Source organism: Petaurus breviceps, unplaced genomic scaffold, assembly GCF_028583685.1.
Source record: "Petaurus breviceps papuanus isolate PSGF00001 unplaced genomic scaffold, PetGlider_PUasm1.0 47, whole genome shotgun sequence".
Classification (NCBI taxonomy): Eukaryota; Metazoa; Chordata; class Mammalia; order Diprotodontia; family Petauridae; genus Petaurus; species Petaurus breviceps.
In genome coordinates this window covers 12,301,331-12,321,208 of record NW_027186349.1, presented here as the reverse complement: position 1 = coordinate 12,321,208, position 19,878 = coordinate 12,301,331, and the positions used below count along the sequence as shown (strand labels likewise).

The 19,878-nt window shown below is 35.1% G+C and overlaps 1 protein-coding gene across 7 annotated transcripts in view; it reads left to right on the top strand.

Moving 5' to 3' along the window:
- Positions 1–19,878, top strand: part of TRIO (trio Rho guanine nucleotide exchange factor) — a 534,181-nt gene that overhangs the window by 174,590 nt on the left and 339,713 nt on the right. For all 7 annotated transcript variants that reach the window (XM_069101424.1, XM_069101423.1, XM_069101425.1 and 4 more), the window contains one exon: positions 15,334–15,408. In XM_069101424.1, coding sequence (XP_068957525.1) covers positions 15,334–15,408 — 75 coding nt within the window. The remainder of the gene's footprint in view (positions 1–15,333; positions 15,409–19,878) is intronic.

Genomic DNA, 19,878 nt, shown 5'->3' with positions numbered 1-19,878 from the left:
CTTACATCTCACTTGTAGGAGAAGGGTTGTAACTTTGTGGGAGACTAGGAGAAATTGCATTAGTGGGAGGAGAAGGAAATAAGCATTTATATCATGTGCCAGGAACTATGCTAAAAGCTTTTTATATATATTACCTCATTTGATTTTCACAATAACCTGTGAGGTAGGTGCTATTTTATCTTCATTTTTCAGTTGAGGAAACTGAAGCAAATAGAGATTAAGTGACTTAGCCAGAGTCATACTGCTAGTAAGTGTTTGAGGCTAGATTTGAACTGAAGTCTCCTGACTCTAGGCCCTGAGGTCTATATACTGTGCCACCAGCACAGCCTGATGAGGCACAATGTGTATGATCTTTGTTCAGATAATTGGAGCTTGACTGTAATTTTAAACTGACATATTGGTCCAAAGATGGTAATTAGTGCTTTATTTTTCCCCTAGACATTGAAAGGATAGAAAGAAAATTTTGGTCATTGTTGTCTAGCTTTTATGACCTTATTTTACCCCTGTTCATATCCACAAGGCTGATCAAAGGGCAAGATTTGCTGAATAAACAACAATTTACACGCTTCTGTCTGAAATATTACTATTTGTGTCATATAACTGTTCCTGAAAGCCTGTCATACATTAAATTAATGTCATGAAAAGCAGTATTGGAAAAATATACATTCATGTCTTCCAAGCTTAGGAATATGTAGAAAAGATAGTCTGATACATTAAAACATAAATATTTCAATAGAATAATATGAATTTGAGTGTTTTTATATAGATACATATGTGGGTATATATGCATACACAGAGACAGGTTTATTTGTATTAGAGAATTCTAGCCTGTTATGTCTGTCACACAAGATTGTTATCTTGTGGTAAAGGTGAGAACTGTGGATAGTTGATTCATGTGATATTAGATCCCTTGGATTAAAAAGTAAAACCCTCTAAATATAAAGAAGCATTTACTACGGTCCCATAATCTGTCTATATTTCCTTTACTTGTAAAGACTTACTCTACCGTCTTCCTTTGAAAAGCTGCTCCTGCTCCCTGATAAATGGATGTAGCCATGCCACATTCCATTTTTGATTTGTAAGAAATAGAAAAGTAAAAGCCCCTCAATTTTCAAGCTTCTTCCTCCTCTTGCTCCTACCTTTCTCCTTTTTTCTCTTCCTCCTCCTCCTCCTTCTTCTTTCTCATGGCTACAAAGTACTCTAGGTCCTTCATTTCCTGCAACTAAATAAACTGTAGATGTGAAGATTCATGTAACTCAGAAAAATTCATTTTCTTAGCACCTGTTAAGTGCCTATTAATACATGGAAGACTTAAGTACTTTGCTCAGTTTATTTCACAGTTGAAAAGTTCCATAAATTTAAGGTACTAAATAATTTAGTGTATAATCAAATTAATATAAATCAACCAATAAGCATTTATTAAACTTCTACTCTGTTCCAGGCACTGTGCTAGGTGCTGAAGATACAACACCCATATCATCTATCTAATGTGATAAATAAAATGCATTGTGCCCAGTGGACTATGGGAATTATATATACTATTGTGTCTATTGCTATTGCCTTAATATTCTCAAAGAATCATTTGAATTACTCCATGCACTAACCTACTGGGGTTTCCTGGTTGTTGTGTTGTTGTTATTTGTTGTTGCTAAAATACCAATTTTTTTGCCAAAGGTAGACACTCTAACACTGTGCTTCGATGAAGTTGATCTTTCTATTCCCCACATACTAGATACTCAACTAACAGAATGTTAGAGCTGATGCTAACTTAGAGACTGCTCCTCACAGTGCCTGAAACACAGTAAAAACTTAATAAATGCTTATTACTTGATTGGCCTCCATCTGATTGTCTTAATCATGTGTTATCACGCTAGCAATTCTAAAGTAATTTGTTGTTGTCGTCCTTTTAGTTGTGTCAAACTCTTCATGACCCCATTTGGGTTTTCTTGGCAAAGATACTAGAGAGGTTTGCCATTTCCTTCTCCAGCTCATTTTACAGGTGAGGAAACTGAGGCAAACGGGTTAAGTGACTTGTCCAGTGTCACAGAACTAGTAAGTGTCCAAGGCCAGATTTGAACTCAGGAAGATGAGTTTTCCTTTGTCCAGGTCTGTCACTCTGTCCACTGTGCCCCTATAAAGTAACACTACTGGTGTAAAGTACTTTGAAATTTAAACGATATTGAGTTGCTACTTTGATGAAGAGATTGGAAGTTCATTTTTCAGTCCTTATGGATTTTCAGGGCACAATATCGACTGTTGTCCAAAGAGCAGTAGAACCTGGTGTGCATAAAACTATCCTAAATTATTTTATAAAGTAGACATAGCGGTATAGTTCAGCACCACAGAAGGTGACCATCCATCATTTCTTTTTGCCAAAGGCATAGGAGTAGGCAACAAGAGGTATAGCTGGCTGTCATTTGTAGCAAAGTTTAGCAACTGAGGCAACCACATATTATGAGGATATCTCTCTATCTAGAATTAGATAGATTATCTAGAATTAGGTATCTGCAAATAGGTAGATATACAGTTGATCCTCATTCACAGATTGGATATTTGTGAATTCACCAACTTACCAAAATTTATTTGTAACCCTTAAATCAATACTGGTGCTGTTTGTGTAGTCATTCATGGACTTCTATTTATTTTCTTATGATCGTAAGCTCCTTGATGGCAAGAACTGTCTTTTGACTTTTTGCATCTCCAGTATTTAGCATACATAGTAATAATAATTACTGCTATTTTTACTATTAACACATATTAATAATTTATAAATGTTTATTCAAAACATAAATGTTTATTGAATTGGGTTGATTCTATAAGAAGTTCATCTATAAATTGGAGATAATAATAACTACCTATTTCACAGGGCTGTTGCAAGCATCAAATGAAAACAGTGTATGCAAAGTGGTGATAAATTCTATTGTCATTATTACTGACATTGTTATTATTAGTAAAGAACAATTCTCACTCTTTCTTGAAGTATTAACTGAAGTTAATTGAAATACACTTCTTAAGTTGTAGGATAGTAATGTTAGAATTGGAATGGACCATAATATTCTCATTCATCCTCTCTCATTTTTTAGATAAGTAAACTGAGTAATAAGTGAAATAGTATCCTCGCTGTGACACTACCATTAGTTGGTAGTTAGAGGTATGACTGAAATCTGGATGGCTTAGTATCCAGCTTACCTCATTTCCCCATCCTTGTCCTTTAAGCTATTTCTGTTCTTAATACTCAAAATATCAAGCATAAGAAAGTTAAGAAATTGTGCAGAGGATGTATCATACACTAAAATATCCCTAGTTCTTTAAGACGTTATTTCCTTTTCTGTTCTCTTGGTTTGTTCTGGGTTTTTCTTTTCCCCTAACCCAATGCGAGTTACAGCAAAAGATAAAAAACAATGTTAAATTGCGTGGATTTGACTGTTACATCCCTGTAACAGTTGTGCCCTTGTATAGAGATAATATATTCAGACTTTATTTTCCTTAGAGTTCTGATATCTTACAGGTTATGACCAGAAATAATAGATTCTAAAAATATATGAGATGATAAATTAAGCTGTCTGACTGTAACTCTAGTGAAAATGGGTTATCTATATAAAAACAATGATGCCCCATAACTAAACCAATATTTTGGTGTAGTTTGCAGACATCTGGTATGTGTTTATGAGACCTGGATTTGAATATTCTACTCACTTTCTCCCCATTTTATAATGCCTGATTTTATCAGGAATATTAGCAGATACTTGCTTTTTAAAATTTTAGATAGTTAAGTGAAAATATAGTGAACCAAGTCAGATTAACATCCAAGATTGAATTTGAGTTTTGGCAATAGAGGATCCAGCTTCCTAGGTCATTAAGCAGACTTTAGACAAATCACTTCACACCTCTGTGGGCCTCCATTTCCTCATCTGTAAAAAGAAGGTTAGATGTAGCTCAGTTGTTTTTTGTTTTTCTTCTAGTCCTGAAATTTTCAGATTCTGTGATTCTATGCAACCTGAGAAGCTTTATTTGGACATTGTTCTTATCTTTCCCCTGAAACTCTGATCTAAAAATTCAACCTAGTTAAAATGCTTTTTGTTTTGATTTGCTTTTAATGTGCATGCACATACATTAAAATAGCTGCTTCCACAACTACGAGCTTTGTTAACTCACACATCCTGCCTGCCACCCTGTGCACGCTTCACATCCTGTGAATCATACTGCAGGCACTGCAGTGAAAACGTTGGTAGTAGGAACTGCCGACCAGCCTGGTTGGAAAGGATGACATCACCTCCATTAATGTGTGATAGGGACGGCTGGCTCAGGGATTGCCAAACTGTGCAGATATTGAAGAATATTCTTATGCATATTTGCTGATCTCTGTGCATTGTATGTGTATGTGGTTTTTTCTAAATATTTAAACTTGCTCATTATTAAAATTCTGTAATTTTCATCAGGACTAGGCAGAGCTATTAACTTATATCCTCTAAAATTTTAAAATATGCCATCTTTTATTTATGTTTTTAATATTGCTAAAACCTTTGGTTTTTTTTTTTTGGAAGATGGAATTTAGTGGTTTTTTTTTTTAATTTCCTCACTAGTGATTTTCTCAAGTAAATATTATGATTTTGGAAATGATAGTCAAATGAGACCTTTGAAAATGGATTAGTAATACAGTTTATATTCAGCATTGTCTTATAAGGGCAAATTCACATAAAGGAAGCAGGGCAGACATGCAGAACAAGTTCATTTTCATTGGCAGTTCCAGTGATCAGGAAATAATTGTGGTTTTTCTGACCCTAAATCAACATCTGAGTCATTTAATTTGAGAATTATACAAAATTTATAAGAAGTGCTTGCCAGATATCCCGTTCAGAAGAATATTATTAGTAATAATAAAACTCCTCTGTTTTAGTGAAAATTACAGTAGGGTAAACTTTTCTAACTTTATTTTAAATAGCCAAAATAAAACATTTTGCAGTGATAATGTGCTTGCTGCATAGAAGCTTTTAGGCACTGCTAAAATATTCCTGTGAAGCTTTCTCTTCTGAAAGGCAAAGTATAACATGTGGAATACTTTTATAATTGTACTTCTTTTAAAAATTCAATACCAAAAGAATGACCGAATAAAAAGAGCATTAGATGATTAATGACTGAGAAAAAAAAGAATGTTTTTTTAATTACCCCAAATTCCCTAGAATGCATTAAATACAACTCATATCAAAGTCTCTTTAAAAGTTAATGCATTATTGATTTAAACAGTAGCATCCTATATAGTTGGTTTCAAGTTATTCATTCAGTAAAAGTTTCTCCATTATAGAAGGATAACTACCTTATAGAATATTTCTTCTTTGGGAAGAGATTACTTTTTTAAGGGGCAAAACTAAAAAAACAAAAACAAACAAAAATACAACCCTACCCATAACATACAAATAATGCATTTGTAGATTTTTTTTTCAGGTGGATGACTTGCAAACTAAAATGGATCTGTTTATCCTAATGTTTGTTTTCCTAACTATCTCAAAATTAAAGGGAGTAAAATATTGTGCCTGTGGTCTGAACTATTTGGGAACAATTTACAGAATAAGACATTATTTTATAACTTTCATTTGTTACATTTAGCCAATGTTAGTTTTACCTAGCCATATGTTATATCAATAATCTGTACTTTGGTTTTAAAAATCAAAGCAAATCATGGTAAGAAACATTGTGGGGAAGTCCATTAGGTCTTCAACCAAAAACAACCCTCAACCTAGTGATTAGTTTATAAAAGGTTGATTTTAGAATACTTCTAAATCCATTGTCTAGAACTATATGCATGAGGGCCTTACTGCTAAAAGGTGCATGAAGTGTGAATTATTGGAAACACTATACTGTGGTTTTACAATTTCTTTTGAAACTGTCACAACTTGAATGTCAATATCAAGTTAAGATTGCTTCTAAGATTACAACAAAATTATTATTTTCAATTAACATGCTGAAACATTAGGATTTTACATGTTGAGATTAAAAATGATTATTATCAATGACTAACTTGACTAGTAAGCAAAAAAGTAGTTATTTTATGCCCAATTTCAATCTGTAAAAATTATCTGAATAATGTTTTCTAACCATTCAAGCAGTGTTAGAAACAACTAATCTTGAGAAAAACGAAGTAATTTTATCAACTTTTTGAAACTTGCTGTTATAGGATTTCATGTGTCTTGTAGAAGCACTCTTTAGGGATTTTGATTTCATGGTTAGGAAATTAAGATCCATTTTAGGGTGCTGCATCATCCTGGATACAAGTCTTTAGGTAGGAAGCTAATTCTTACCTACTGGATAGCAGGGCTATTTTGAGTACATTGACTATTTTGAGGATTACTTTGTAAAGTGCTTTTTAAAAATTTGTTTGGCAAGAAGAGGCCATAAAGACACCACAGTTCTCAGTTGTTGATTTTACCATAGGTACTAGTTTTCCTGTAGAAAATATACTTCCTGTTAACCAATGGTTAGTTTCCCCCCGCCCCATCCCCCAAATGAGTGACTGAGGGCATGTTGCTTCACTAATTTGGGTCTCAGTTTCTTAAATAAATTGAAAAATAAAGAGTGGAATTGCATGATCTCTAATGTCCCTTCCATTCTGCCCATCTATACATGCAGTATTCATTCACATAAACAGATTTAAATCTGGCTTCTTAACGTAAATCGTTGTCCCACCCCCAGTTTTTATAGACCTTTTTGTTGTTTTAACATCAGAACTTTGCAAAAATTTTTTGGACTGTTTTTACTCTCATTCCTAAATATCTCCTTTCTTGAAAACTCAGTCATTGTTTGTGATCTTTCAAAATGGAATAAAATTTCACTATTTTCTGATTTCCTTTAACTTTTCCTTTTCCTTTTTTTTTTTTTTTAAAGCAATTGGGGTTAAGTAACTTGCTCAAGGTTACATGGCCAGTTATTTTGTGTGGGTGCCAAGTATCTGAAGCCGGAACTGATCCCTGGTCTCCCGATGCCGGGGCCGCTGCTCTTACTGACAGTGCCACCTGGCTGCCCCCGACTTTCACTTTTCAGAATTCCCATCTTCATCTGTAAAATGTGGGGTTGGATTTAGATGATCACTTAGGTATTCTACAATCTTGTGATCCTATGAATTTAATTATTTGCAATGAAAATTCAAGATTTTAGGATTATGATTGGTTTTTGTAATCTAATACTTGATGAGACCTAAGAAATCATCTAATCCTTTTCTAGGTCCGCAGAGATTAGGTATAAGCAACTGCCCTTTAATTTTGGTGGTTCTCAGGGGTCCAACCCTCTCTACTCCTCCTGACTTGGAGGCTTGCATCTCCAACAGCCTATTGGACATCTCAAATTGGATGTCTCATAGACATCTTAAGCTCAATATGTTCAAAACTGAACTCATTTTTTTTCCCCCTAAGACCCTCCCATCTCCCTAACTTTCTTAATACCTGATGAGTGTACCATCATCCTCTCCATTACACAGGCTAACATCCTAGATGTAATACTTGACTCCTCATACCACCTTAGTTCAAGACCTCCTTATCTCACACCTGGACTATCACAATATCCTTTTGATTGGTCTTCCTGCCTCAATTCCCTCCCCTCTACAAACCATTATCCATTCAGCTGTCAAATTGATCTTTTTTTTTTTAAAGCAATTGGGGTTAAGTAACTTGCTCAAGGTTACACGGCCAGGTTTTTCTGGGTGGGTGCTAAGTGTCTGAGCCCGGGATTCTATCTCCAGGTCGTCCCAACACTGGAGCCGGTGCTCTTACTCGCTGAGCCGCCTGGCTGCCCCTAAGCAATTGGGGTTAAGTAACTTGCTCAAGGTTACACGGCCAGGTTTTTCTGGGTGGGTGCTAAGTGTCTGAGCCCGGATTTGATCCAGGTCATCCCGACACTGGAGCCGGTGCTCTTACTCGCTGTGCTATCTCGCCGCCCCTTTCAGTCATGTCTTACACTTTTTGGGGTATTTTTGCTTTTTTCTGTATCCCCAGTGCTTGACACAATGTTTGGCCTATAGGCGGTGCTTAATAAATGCTTGCTGATTTCACTTTCTAACTATAGTGGCCATGCTGGCTAGGGAATTCAGGGACTTGATTTCTAGTACCCTGCCTGCCACAACTCATCGCCTGACCCTGTGCAAGACACCTACCTCATCATCCCTCTGGGCTTCATCTTCTCATTATGAAATGAAAGGGTTGAGCTAGTAACTAGCTGCCAGCTAATTTCTAAGTGCTCTTCTAGCAGTGTGCTTCAATTACCGGAGGAGGCCTTTCTTCCTTTAAAAAATGCCCCTTTACTTCCCACTTGGAATATTCCTCACTGCTTATTTCAGGTATCCTTCTGGGTCAGTGTTCTGTTTTTAAAGATTCCCACATTCCCAATACCTAATCTGGGAAGTGATATGATACAGTAAAGAGTAGAGATTTGGGAAGAGAGGACCTGGATTTGAATCCTGCCACTAACATTTAGTATCAGTTTCAACTTGGGTAAATCCTTGTCTCTTTCTTGTGAATATTATATGTATATATATATATATATGTTTCCTTGTGAATAAAATAAAATAAGACTAGATGTGTACTGTTAAACTCAAATAAAAATGGGAGCTACTAATTTATACGTAAAGATAACTGCAGCACGCATGTGGACTTGGTTTTAAAAAGGAAATATTCTCTGTTTTACTGTATTTTTATTTCTTTTGTTAAAAGATTTCTTAGTTACAACTTATGACACCTGAACTGGATGATCTCTTAAGTTTCTTCAGGCACTGATTGTTAGTTGCTTTTGTTCCTTATATTAATATATTATATAATATATAACCTTATATTAATATATTCTTGCTATTCCTTAAGATAACACTACTTTGCGTTTCTTCAATTAAACATAAAAAGTATCAGTCATCTACTATATGCCTGCACCTACTCCATGTTGTGGGTAGTGAGAAAGAAACTATGACAGGGAAATTTCTTTTGTTGATGTTTAGTCAGTCATGTCTGACTTTTTGAAATTTCTTTTGTTGATGTTTAGTTGTTTTTCAGTCATGTCTTTTTTTTTTTTAAGCAATCGGGGTTAATTAACTTGCTCAAGGTTACATGGCCAGTTATTTCTTGGTGTGGTGCTAAGTATCTGAGCGCAGATTTGATCCCCGGGTCATCCCGACACGGGAGGCGGTGCTCTTACTGTGCTACCTGGCTGCCCCTTTCAGTCATGTCTTACACCTTTTGGGGTTTTCTTGACAAAGATACTGGAGTGGTTTACCATTTCCTTCTCCAGCTCTTTTTACAGATGAGGAAACTGAAGCAAAGATGGTTAAGTGATTTGCCTAGGGACACAAAGCTAGTGTCTGAGGTCAGATTTGAACTCAGGAAGAAAAATCTTCCTGACTTCTGGCCTGGCATTCTATCTACTATGCCACCTAGGCGTCAAGGAAATGCTGGTAAATACTATTTATTTAGTAATATAGTGTTATATTACATACTTGTGATAGTCCTATTACAAGATGTCACAGAACAGTTAGTATTACTCTGTCCAAAATTCATGGGATGTTCTTTGGTACTCTTCATTGATTTAGGAATATAGAAAATATTCCCATTCCATATAGGGATAGCTACCTTAGAATTCATTAACAAATAAGTTCATGAATGAACCTTCAGATCACTAGGGGAGAGACTCAAGGAGACCACAGTTGGTGTCCCCAGATTTTGTGGCTTCTTAAATATCAGTTTAGCTCTCTGCAAGATCTAGGAAGGAAGCATCAGCTATTTCACCCCTTGTATGTTATTTATGCCAGTCATGGCAGCACCAGTAACTAAAACAAGAGTAAAAGCAACAAGTAAAACCCTGATTTCAGATTTCTACAAGCAAGTGCTTAGTAAGTGGAATGTATCCTGGGTATGAGAGGGGGCAGGCAGACAGTTACAAGTTCCATTTTGAATAGAGTCCTTGTCAAGGAATAAAGTAAAGTAGTTTTAGAAAGTTAAATTAGACCTAAATTGTGGGGGATCTTAAAAGCCAGGCTAACATATTTATATTTTATCCTGTAGGTAATAGGGAGCCACTGAAGGGTTGGGGGAAGGCGATAGTTTTGTCAATTGTGCAAAGAATGGAGTAGAGAGGAGAGAGGCTAGAAAGAAGAATAGATGATAATGAAGGGTTGATGGCCTTGGGAGGAGAGACAGGTGGACAGTGAAGGGAGAGAGACAGTGAAAATGGAATCAATAGAATTTGACAAATGGAGTCTCATAAAATGTCATTTACAACTAGGAAAAATGTATTTTGTCATTCAGTTGTAGGTAACTCATTAAACTATGTGGTACCTTAACTGTTTATGTTTCTTTTTTTTTTTTAACCATTCCATACATATCTTTTATCTTTGTTGGTTTTTTTCTTTTCATTTTCCTTTCTTCTTTCTCTCTCCCTCTTTTACTTTCTTCATCTTTTCCCTCTTTCTATCACCCTTCCTTATTATTTAAGCCTTCTAGTAGTACAGATAAGTCCTATTTAGTTAGACCTGCCATTGGAACTTGGAGAAGTAAAAAGACTGGTGTGCCCTGGTCTGGTCTGTAGCAGAAATAAACCTTTATTTTAATACAGACTTTTTCCATCTTTTTAGTTTTATGACCTGAGAGTAGTTTTACAATTCAGGTGACATAATTTAGCACTGCTTAGTTTCCCTTTTACTTTCACTGACTCAGCTGTAATGGATAGAGCAGGGATGGGAAATCTGTGACCTCAAGGCCACATGTGACCCTCTAGGTCCTTAAGTGCGGCCCTTTGACTGAATCCAAACTTCAAGGAACAAATTCCCATAATAAAAGAATTTCTTCTGTAAAACTTGAACACAGTTGAAAGGCTACACCCAAGGACACAGAAGGCTACATGTAGTCTTGAGGCTACAGGTTCCCCACCCCTGGGACAGAGAGTATTTCATTGCTTGGAGAGGAAGCTAGTAAGCTATATGTCTTAAAGGCCCAAAACAGATGATATGTATCTTTACAGTGATCTAAAATCACTAGAATTGCACAGAAGTCATTTACTTTTAAAAATTCCTTTATGGTCATGCACTGTTTACAATACATATGCCTTAGGGGCTCCAAGACAGCTTGGCTTTTTGATCTGTCAAAAGTATGATGGCAGAGTCCTTCCTGCTCTTTATTGAAAGTTACAGAATTAATTGAATTGGGCGTGTTTCAATTAAAACATAGGCAGATGTTAGTGATGATTAAAAACACCACTTAGTTGACAAGCACATTGGGCACAGACATTACATCTTTGTTTCTGCAAGATTGTTAATTAGCTGGCTGTTACCTGATATCCAATAAACATTTATTAAATACCTACACAGTGCCAGGCACAGCGGGGATACAATTAATTTAAAAAAAACTGGTCCCTGCTCTCAAGGAGTTTACAATCTAATTGGGGGAGATAGGCTGGGAAAAGGAGATCATGGGGTACCTGGCACAGGGGAAGGGGGCATCTTGTTCTGTGGAGTTGAAACCAGAAAGAGCAGCAAATGCATTTGAAGTGAACCCAAAAGTCCAGTTTCTGCGCTCTGTAAAGGAAGGCATTGGGAGGAGTTTGATATTTTGTCAGGCCTCCAAACAGAGGAGAGAGGAGGCTGAGAATCATTCAGGCCTTGAGTTAGCAGGGGAGCTGCAGATGCAGAGTGGAGTGAGATAAAGTGATAAAGCTTTTTGGTAAACTTTTAATTTACAGAGATAGGTCAGCCAAACTAATTCTCTCAATTTAGTGTATTACTATTTCTCCATAAAAATGAGTTTAGCAAGAATACATTTGCATCAAAAAGCTCTTTTTGCTCCCTTTTAAAGGCAGACTGACCATTAGGATTCTGTGATTTTCTCATTCTCTGAATTATTCCTTGGACACCATTCCCAGCTCCTGTATCACCAGAAGCCTTCTAGGAAATGAACTGAGCTTATTCATGGTTCTTTGTTACAATTCTTTCGTCTATAGCTGCAACCAATTCACATGGAGAATACTGTTTTAAAAACCTGATGGGATTTCAGAAGTCTGTATTGTATTTAAACCATGTCAAAATAGATGTCTATTGCTGTAAGGAGATGGGGGTAAAATGAATATTGTTTATTGAGTTTTTTAAATGAAGACAGTGAGGTAAAAAAAAAAAAAAAGGAAGAGTTCTCTGGTTCTCTTCCCCTTGATAGTTTGGGCATGGGGGCCATCTCAGAGTCATACCTTAAAGTGAGAACTTCCCCTGTTGAGTCTAGGACCATTTCTCATCAACAGCTTTTGCCCTCATACCTGGCCAATTTAGGACACATCTGATCATAGGATCATAGATCTTGGACTGAAAGGAAAATATAGAAGTTATCTAATCCAGCATCCTCATTGTACAGATGAGAACACTGAGTCCCTGGAGACAGTTAACTGACAGAGGTAATAAGTGAAATAACCAGGAATTGAAAACCGTAGGATTTGACCCTAAGGGAGATAAACAAATTCGCACAAAGCACCAGTTATTGCTTATTGGATGGATAAGTCTTTGAGGAAGGCATAGCAAATATTGTAGGTGTGCATATGTCCAAAGTACACAACCCCTTTCAAGTTTTTTGGCTATGAAATCTCACATTTCCTGTGCTGGGGAAAAAAATTCCAGAAAGCTCAGTAAAGTATCCAGTACTATCACTAATGTCAAAGGACAGGGATGCCACCAATGTAGGGGTATTAACACTGGTTAGGAGTCAGGAGATTCCAGAACCACCAAACCATCAAACCATTTGGCCTCAAACAAAGAATGTCACCTCTTCAAAACCTTAGTTTCTTGGTGTATAAAATTAGTGTGTTGTGACTGAATTGTTTCCAAGATCTTTCCCACCTCTATAAACTTTGTACTTCCTGGCTTCTTAACTTTTATGTAAATCACTTTATCTGCCTTCACTGTGCTTTGTAGCACTGACTAAGTGTGGTCCAGGCAAACCTTTACTAATGGCGACTATGGGCAACACACTGCTTGTTCTGGGAATACAAAGATAAATGTATATTTTTTAAAAACCACAATGTTTGGCCTCAAGGAGCTTACTATACTTTATTAGGGTGATATAACATCATAACTAGAATAGTAATAACTGACATTTGTATAGCATTTTAAAACTTTCAAAGTACTTTACAAATATTATCTCATTTTGTCATCACAAATATCCTGGGAGAGAGGTGCTATTATCATCATGGTGTTATAGATGAGGAAACTTAACCAGATAGAGGTTAATAATACAGATAATAGCAATAGCTAGCATTTATTATAGTACTTATGAGGTGCCATTTACTGTGCTAAGTGCTTTGGAAAGATTATCTCACTTGATCTTCACAACAACCCTGGGAGTTAGGTGCTATTATTATCTCCATTTTACAGATGAGAAAATGAGGCCAAGGTTAATTGACTTGCCCAGAGTCACACAACTAGTAAGTTTCTGAGGTAGGACTTGAATTCAGGTCTTCCTGACTCCAGGTCCAATGATCTTATCCACTGTGCCATTTTGTTGTCTCACATATAATATGTAAAGAAGTGTCTACATGATAATTCAAGGAAGGGTAAAAGTGTACTAACTAAGGGAATTGGTGGGAAGGGCTTCCTGAGCTCAGTCAGAAATGAAGCTATGATTTTTTAGAGGTGTGAACATTGCCATGCCCCTATGAAGTGTCAACCTCTTGGCTTAAACCAATTATTCATGAATGAATATTCTTCCTGCCTAGGACCCCAGAATGTTTCCTTTGTCAAGTGAGGGAAGAATTAAAATTTATGACACCTAGATTGCTTCTTTCCCTACCTTGATGATCTTGGTTAAGACCCTTTCTTTGCTTCCTGGGACCTGCTTGTTTATTTGGAAAATAAAGAGATCAAATGAATTAATCTCAGAGATACTTCCAACTCTAAAATTCTCTGATGCTAAATGTATGGAATACATCCAATTTAAGTATGAAAATAATTCACTAAGGAAATAGGACAGGAAATACCTATGTTTGAACAACTATTTAATAACAAATACAACTTGGTTAGATTAAACATTTTGGAAGCCTTTTTTTTTTTAAGCCCATGGTTTATTTGAGAAAAAGGGATAATGGTAAAAATGATTACTTCAGGAAAACTTGAATTTGGAAAGAGTAGCACCCTCTCTAGGTCCACTTTCTTAACCCTCTCCTTCATAACAACAACAGTAGCGATAATCATAATAACACAATAATAGCTAATGTTTATATAGCACTTTAAGGTTTGCCAAGTGATTTATGTGGATTTTAATTTCTAGTTTAATTTCTTTATCACATGTTGGAGGGGGAGAGAAGAGAGAGAGACAGACAGACCGACAGACATGGAATTACTTGATTCAATGCATTTTAAGCTTTCTTCTTGCTTTTTCTCCATTTCTCCACTTTTTTGAACTTTTTGTTGCTATAGGGAAAGAATGTCAGCCGTGCAGAGATGAAGGATGAGATAAATTTATATAAGTTCAATATTGTTTTCCCTTAATCACATTACACATGAACAGTTAACACTTTTCATATTTCAGTCATCATTCTCTCTTTCCTATACTTCCTCTAACTCCTGCCTTAATCTGCTCTTAAGCCTTATTAAGGATTATTCTTCTGAATAGTGGTTGCAATGTCTACTATTGTATAGTAGTAAAAAAAATAGTTTATCTTGGTTTTCTTTCTGTATTTATAAGTGTATATCTCTAAATTAGATGTTTAAATTAAAGGTTTGGTAAATTAGATGAATTTGTGTTTTATTTTCATGCTATGTTAATTATGTACATTATTGTTTAATCTAAATTAAACTTTCTCCCACTACTAAAGAAAATTAAGATCTAGCCCTGTTTACCTAACTGTTTAAACATAAGTATACATTTTATAAAGAAATTTCATTTTCTATTGAAATATGAAATGTGGACTGCAATTCATTTGCCTTTTCTTAAATTATGCTAATTCTAGGGATTTGAATAGCAAACTTTTCCTTGTGTGTGTCTTAACTTGTCAGCTAGGTGGTGCAATAGACAAAAGAACTGGGCAAGGGGTCAGGAAGATCTGAATTCAAATACAGCCTCTGATACTTGCTATCTGTATTAGCCTGGGCAAGTCACTTAACTTCTACCTCAGTTTCCTCAACTGTAAAATGAAGATGATGATAACAATCTCCCAGGGTTGTTGTGAGGATCAAATGAAATAATATTTGTAAAAGACTTAGTAAAGTTCCTGACACATAGCAAACACTTAATACATGCTTGTTTCCTTCCTTCCTCGTCATTGGAAAGAATATCTTAGATGTTGTTTCATTTGATGAATCTAGTAATTTTATCTTTTCCTTATATATTCTAGGATTTCGCAAAAATGATGAAATGAAGGCTATGGATGTACTGCCAATTTTAAAAGAAAAAGTTGCATATCTTTCAGGTAAAACTTGAACTTTTAATAGTTGCCTTGTTATTCTTTATGAATGTCTTTGACGTAACATCAACTGTTGCTTAAGTATTTGAAATACTAGACAAGATCACCAACCACAAGGTATTACAGAATTGGCATTCTTAGGATTTTTCATTTTGTAGCAACCAATTTTGCATAAAAATTTTACTCTTATAGCAACTTTTTGAAACATTAATATACAAGTTAGTTTATTCTGATTTAAAGATATACTCTTAAGTCACTTAACCATGGGATTTAAAATGTGTTCATTCATTCATTTAACAAACTACTGGTAGTTTACCATTTCAATAAATTTACCGGTTAAGTAAATCAACTGATTTGGCTGATTTTTAAAAATCATATCAGCTTATCTATCAGAAATTAATTCATGGTCTCACCTTACCTTTCTTGGCCTTATGTATTATGTCACTCCATTCTTTATGTACCAGCCAAATTTTGTCCCCAAACATCCACTGTTTCCTGCCTCCACTACTTTGCTAAATCTGTTCTCTCTGTCTATTCCCCATTTCCCTTTTCACCTGTCGAATTCCTTCCTATTTTTTCAAGCCCAGCTCAAATCCCTGACTATCTCTTACAAACTTATGCATAATATCATACTTTATTGTATAATACATTTTTTTCTGGAAATATTATAGAAAGGCAACATGGTGGAGTGAGTAGAACTATCCTAGAAGACAAGATTGGTTCTAGCCCCACCTCTGCTTTGTACTGGTTGTGTGACCTGGGGCAAGTCACTTACTTTCTTTGTGTCCCTGGCTATTCTATAAAGCAATAAAGTTACAGAAAACATTCTGACCTTAATTGGTAGAGGAAGTATTTCATTGGCCTGTCCACATCAATGAAACACAGGTCTGAGTTTTTTTTAAGGCATTATTGATTTAAAATGATTCATCTAGAGGAAATAGATAGCTATTTAAGGGAGTAAGACAAAGGAGGAAAAGATATGCTAGTATAATGCTTTCTTCAGACATCTCATTCTGCTGTGTCCTGAGAGACTCTCCAATGACCCTTCATAACCAGCCCCAGGGCTCAGTTTAGAAAGTGAAAAAGTTCTAATGGATTATGAATTCTGAAGATAAAGGACTCTACCTTTAAATGTATAGGTGGAGAATGGATCCTACTACTGTGGCTACTTGGACTCCTTGCAATAATGTCTAAGGGGCGGCTAGGTGGTGCAGTGAGTAAAGCACCTGAGTCAGGAGGACCTGAGTTCGGTTCCAGCCTCAGACACTTAACACAAAAAAACTAGCCTTGTAACTTTGGGCAAGTTACTTAACCCCAATAGCCCTCCAAAAGGTGCAAAATAAATTAATATCTAAGAAAATACAGCTCAACAATTTGCAACATAAAAGAAACACATTTAAAATGGAGACTTGAAACTGAGTGTTTAGAACTAAATCTGATATGCATCAGGTGACTAATAAAAGCAGGAGTTATAATCTCAGATAAATCTATATTCTTTAAAGTCACTATAGGCACTGAAAATGTAACAGTATTAAGTGAAAAAGCACCAAGAACCATACCATATAACTTTTTTGAAAAACCTAAGGAAATTGTTAAAAAAAAATGAAAATAGAAAAAATTGTGGAAAACTTTTACTGTGCCTCTCTTAGACCTTGGTAAATCCAACGGATAAATAAGAACAAAATACTTACCTTTGGTGATTTCTTAATGGGAATATCAAGGAATGCAAGTATTAAATGGTACTCCACAATACAATCATGTTGAAATTTGATCATCAACTAGAATTAGAAGGAACCATAAAAAACCTAAAAGGTAAATAAAATAAATATGTCCTTTATAGACCAAAATGTAATAAAAATAATAAAAAATAAATTATCCAAAGATATGAACTTAAATGGAGACTAAATGACATTAAAAATAACATGAGTCCAAAAAGGCATTATTAGAATAATAATTTTGTTAAATATTATATTAATGAAACAACACTTTAAAAAGTTCTCAGAGAAAAATGTATCTCTGAAAACATTAACAAAATTTTAAAAGGGAGAATCTATGAATTTAACATATAAATAAAATGATTACAAAATGAACAAAAAAATTTTTTTTGTCGTTTTGGTGGGGGGAAGGCAGGGCAATTGGGGTTAAGTGACTTCCTCAAGGTCACACACAGCTAGTAAGTGTTAAGTATCTGAGTCTGGGATTTGAACTCAAGTCCTCCTGACTCTAGGTCTGGTACTCTATTCACTGCATCACTTAGCTGTCCCACAAAATTTTGACCCTAAAATAAGTCAAGAAAAAATATTAAAAATTAGACAAGAAAGGGAAGTTTGAAAATAAAAAGATTATATAATTGATAAACACAACCAAGAGCTATATTTAGAAGGCTAACAAACTCGGAAAATCATTAATTAACCTGATTAAGAAAAAATTAAAAATAAAATTACTAAAATAAAAATAAATAGCTGATTTCATAACAGTCAGAAAGGAAATAAAAAAGAATTAGCAGATATCACTTTACATAATTATACTCCTACAAAACTAAGCATCTACCTGATATGTTGCTCAAGTTATTACTCCTTCTATTGGATCCTTCCAAAGGACCTCGTATCCTTGGGCCATAGTAATTAATAAGAGCTCACAATATTTAACTTCCTGGCTACTCAGCTATATGATATTCCTGCTAACTCTCTTCCCCACTTCAATATCAGCATTCTACCAATTGTTCTGGGAATGTTAGTCAAATCACAGCTACTTATGGTTTTATAAAGGATGAGATTGAAAAATTGATTGCTCAATAGCACTACTCACCATCCATATGATTTCAATCTTCCTTGGCTTTCTTTCCTTTAATGAGTTTTGTTTCTCCTTATTAGAATGTAAGCTTCTTAAGGAGAAACAGTTGCCTCTCTTTTGTGTTTGTAAACCCAGGACTTAGCACAATATCAGATATACAAGTGATTGATAAATGCATTCCAATTTATCCAATTAGAAAGAAATATGTGTCTACAGAAATATAAAATATCCAAATTGATAAAACAAAAACTAATGACCTTAAATTACCCAATCTTAGAGGTCGTTGAGCAAACCATAAATGAATTGCTAACAAAAATAAAACTGAGTCATGTTGCCTTACAAGTGAATTCTACCAAATAATTAAAGAGGATTAATACCAATACTATGAAACTTTTTTTTTACTATGAAACGTTTTATCAAAAATACAGAAGGGCATTTTGTCAACTCATTTAATGAAATATAATCCTGATATGCTAACCCTAGACAGATGAAGCAGACAAAGAGAACAATTAGACGAAGATCCTTATTAAATATTGATACAGATAGTTTAAATAAATTCCCCTCAAAGAGTCTACAGTTATATTCAGAAAATAATTCATTATAAGCAAATTGAATTTATACCAGGGATTTAAGGGTGCTTCAGCAAAGGAAAACAGTTAGCCACACAGAAGAGTACAAGAAAAAACAAACAAATGTAATAATTTCTATGGATACAAAAAAAGTCTTTTATAAAGTTTAGCATTCATTTATGTTTTAAAAAAAAGCCTAAAAAGGCATAGCTAAACTAGGGAAGAATTCTTCTTTAATGTGATCAGAAGAAAATATTTAAAAGAACTTGCCTTGTTTGTAATAAAGAAGCAGTAAAAGCTTTCCCAGTGAAAGAGAAACAAAGTAAGAATGCCTCTCTGCCCACTATTATTTGACATTTCTAGGAATGCTATGTTATAGGAAATAAAAGCAGAAGGTAAACTAAAAGGTATAAACATAATAAAATTTCATTATTATTATTATATTTTTAATTTTCAAATGCTTTATTAACTTATTATTTACATCATTCATTTCCACCAGATTTTGAGTTATAAATTTTATCCCCATTTTTCCCCTACCCATGGCCCCAAAATAGCAGTCCCACAGTATATCCCCTCCTCCAATCTGCTCTCTCCCATATTTTCTCCCATAACCCTTCTGACTTTTCGAGTGGATCTCTATGCCCCAGTGCCTGTGTATCTTATTTCCCAATTACATGTAAAATAGTATTAATAATAGTATATATACATATATATATTTTAAAACTTTGAATTCCAGATTCATTCCCTTCCTCCCTTGTCACCCACCCTTACTGGGAAGATAAGCAGTTCAATATAGGTTGTACGTGTGTGGCTAATGCAAAACAATAACAGTAGATATATTGTAAAAGACTGACTATATTTCCCTCCCTCCTATCCCACTTCCCACTTGTTCTATTCTCTACTTTGATCCCGTCCCTTTTCAAAAGTGGGTGCTTCCAACTTCCCTCCCCCCCAGCCTGCCCTCCCTTCCATCATCCCCCCTCTCATCCTTTTTCCCCCCTACTCTCCTAGAGGGTGAGACACCCTAATTAGTGTGTATTTCATTCCCTCCTCAATCCAAATTCAATAGGAATAAGGTTGACCCATTCCCTTTTGCCTTCCTATTCTTCCCCTC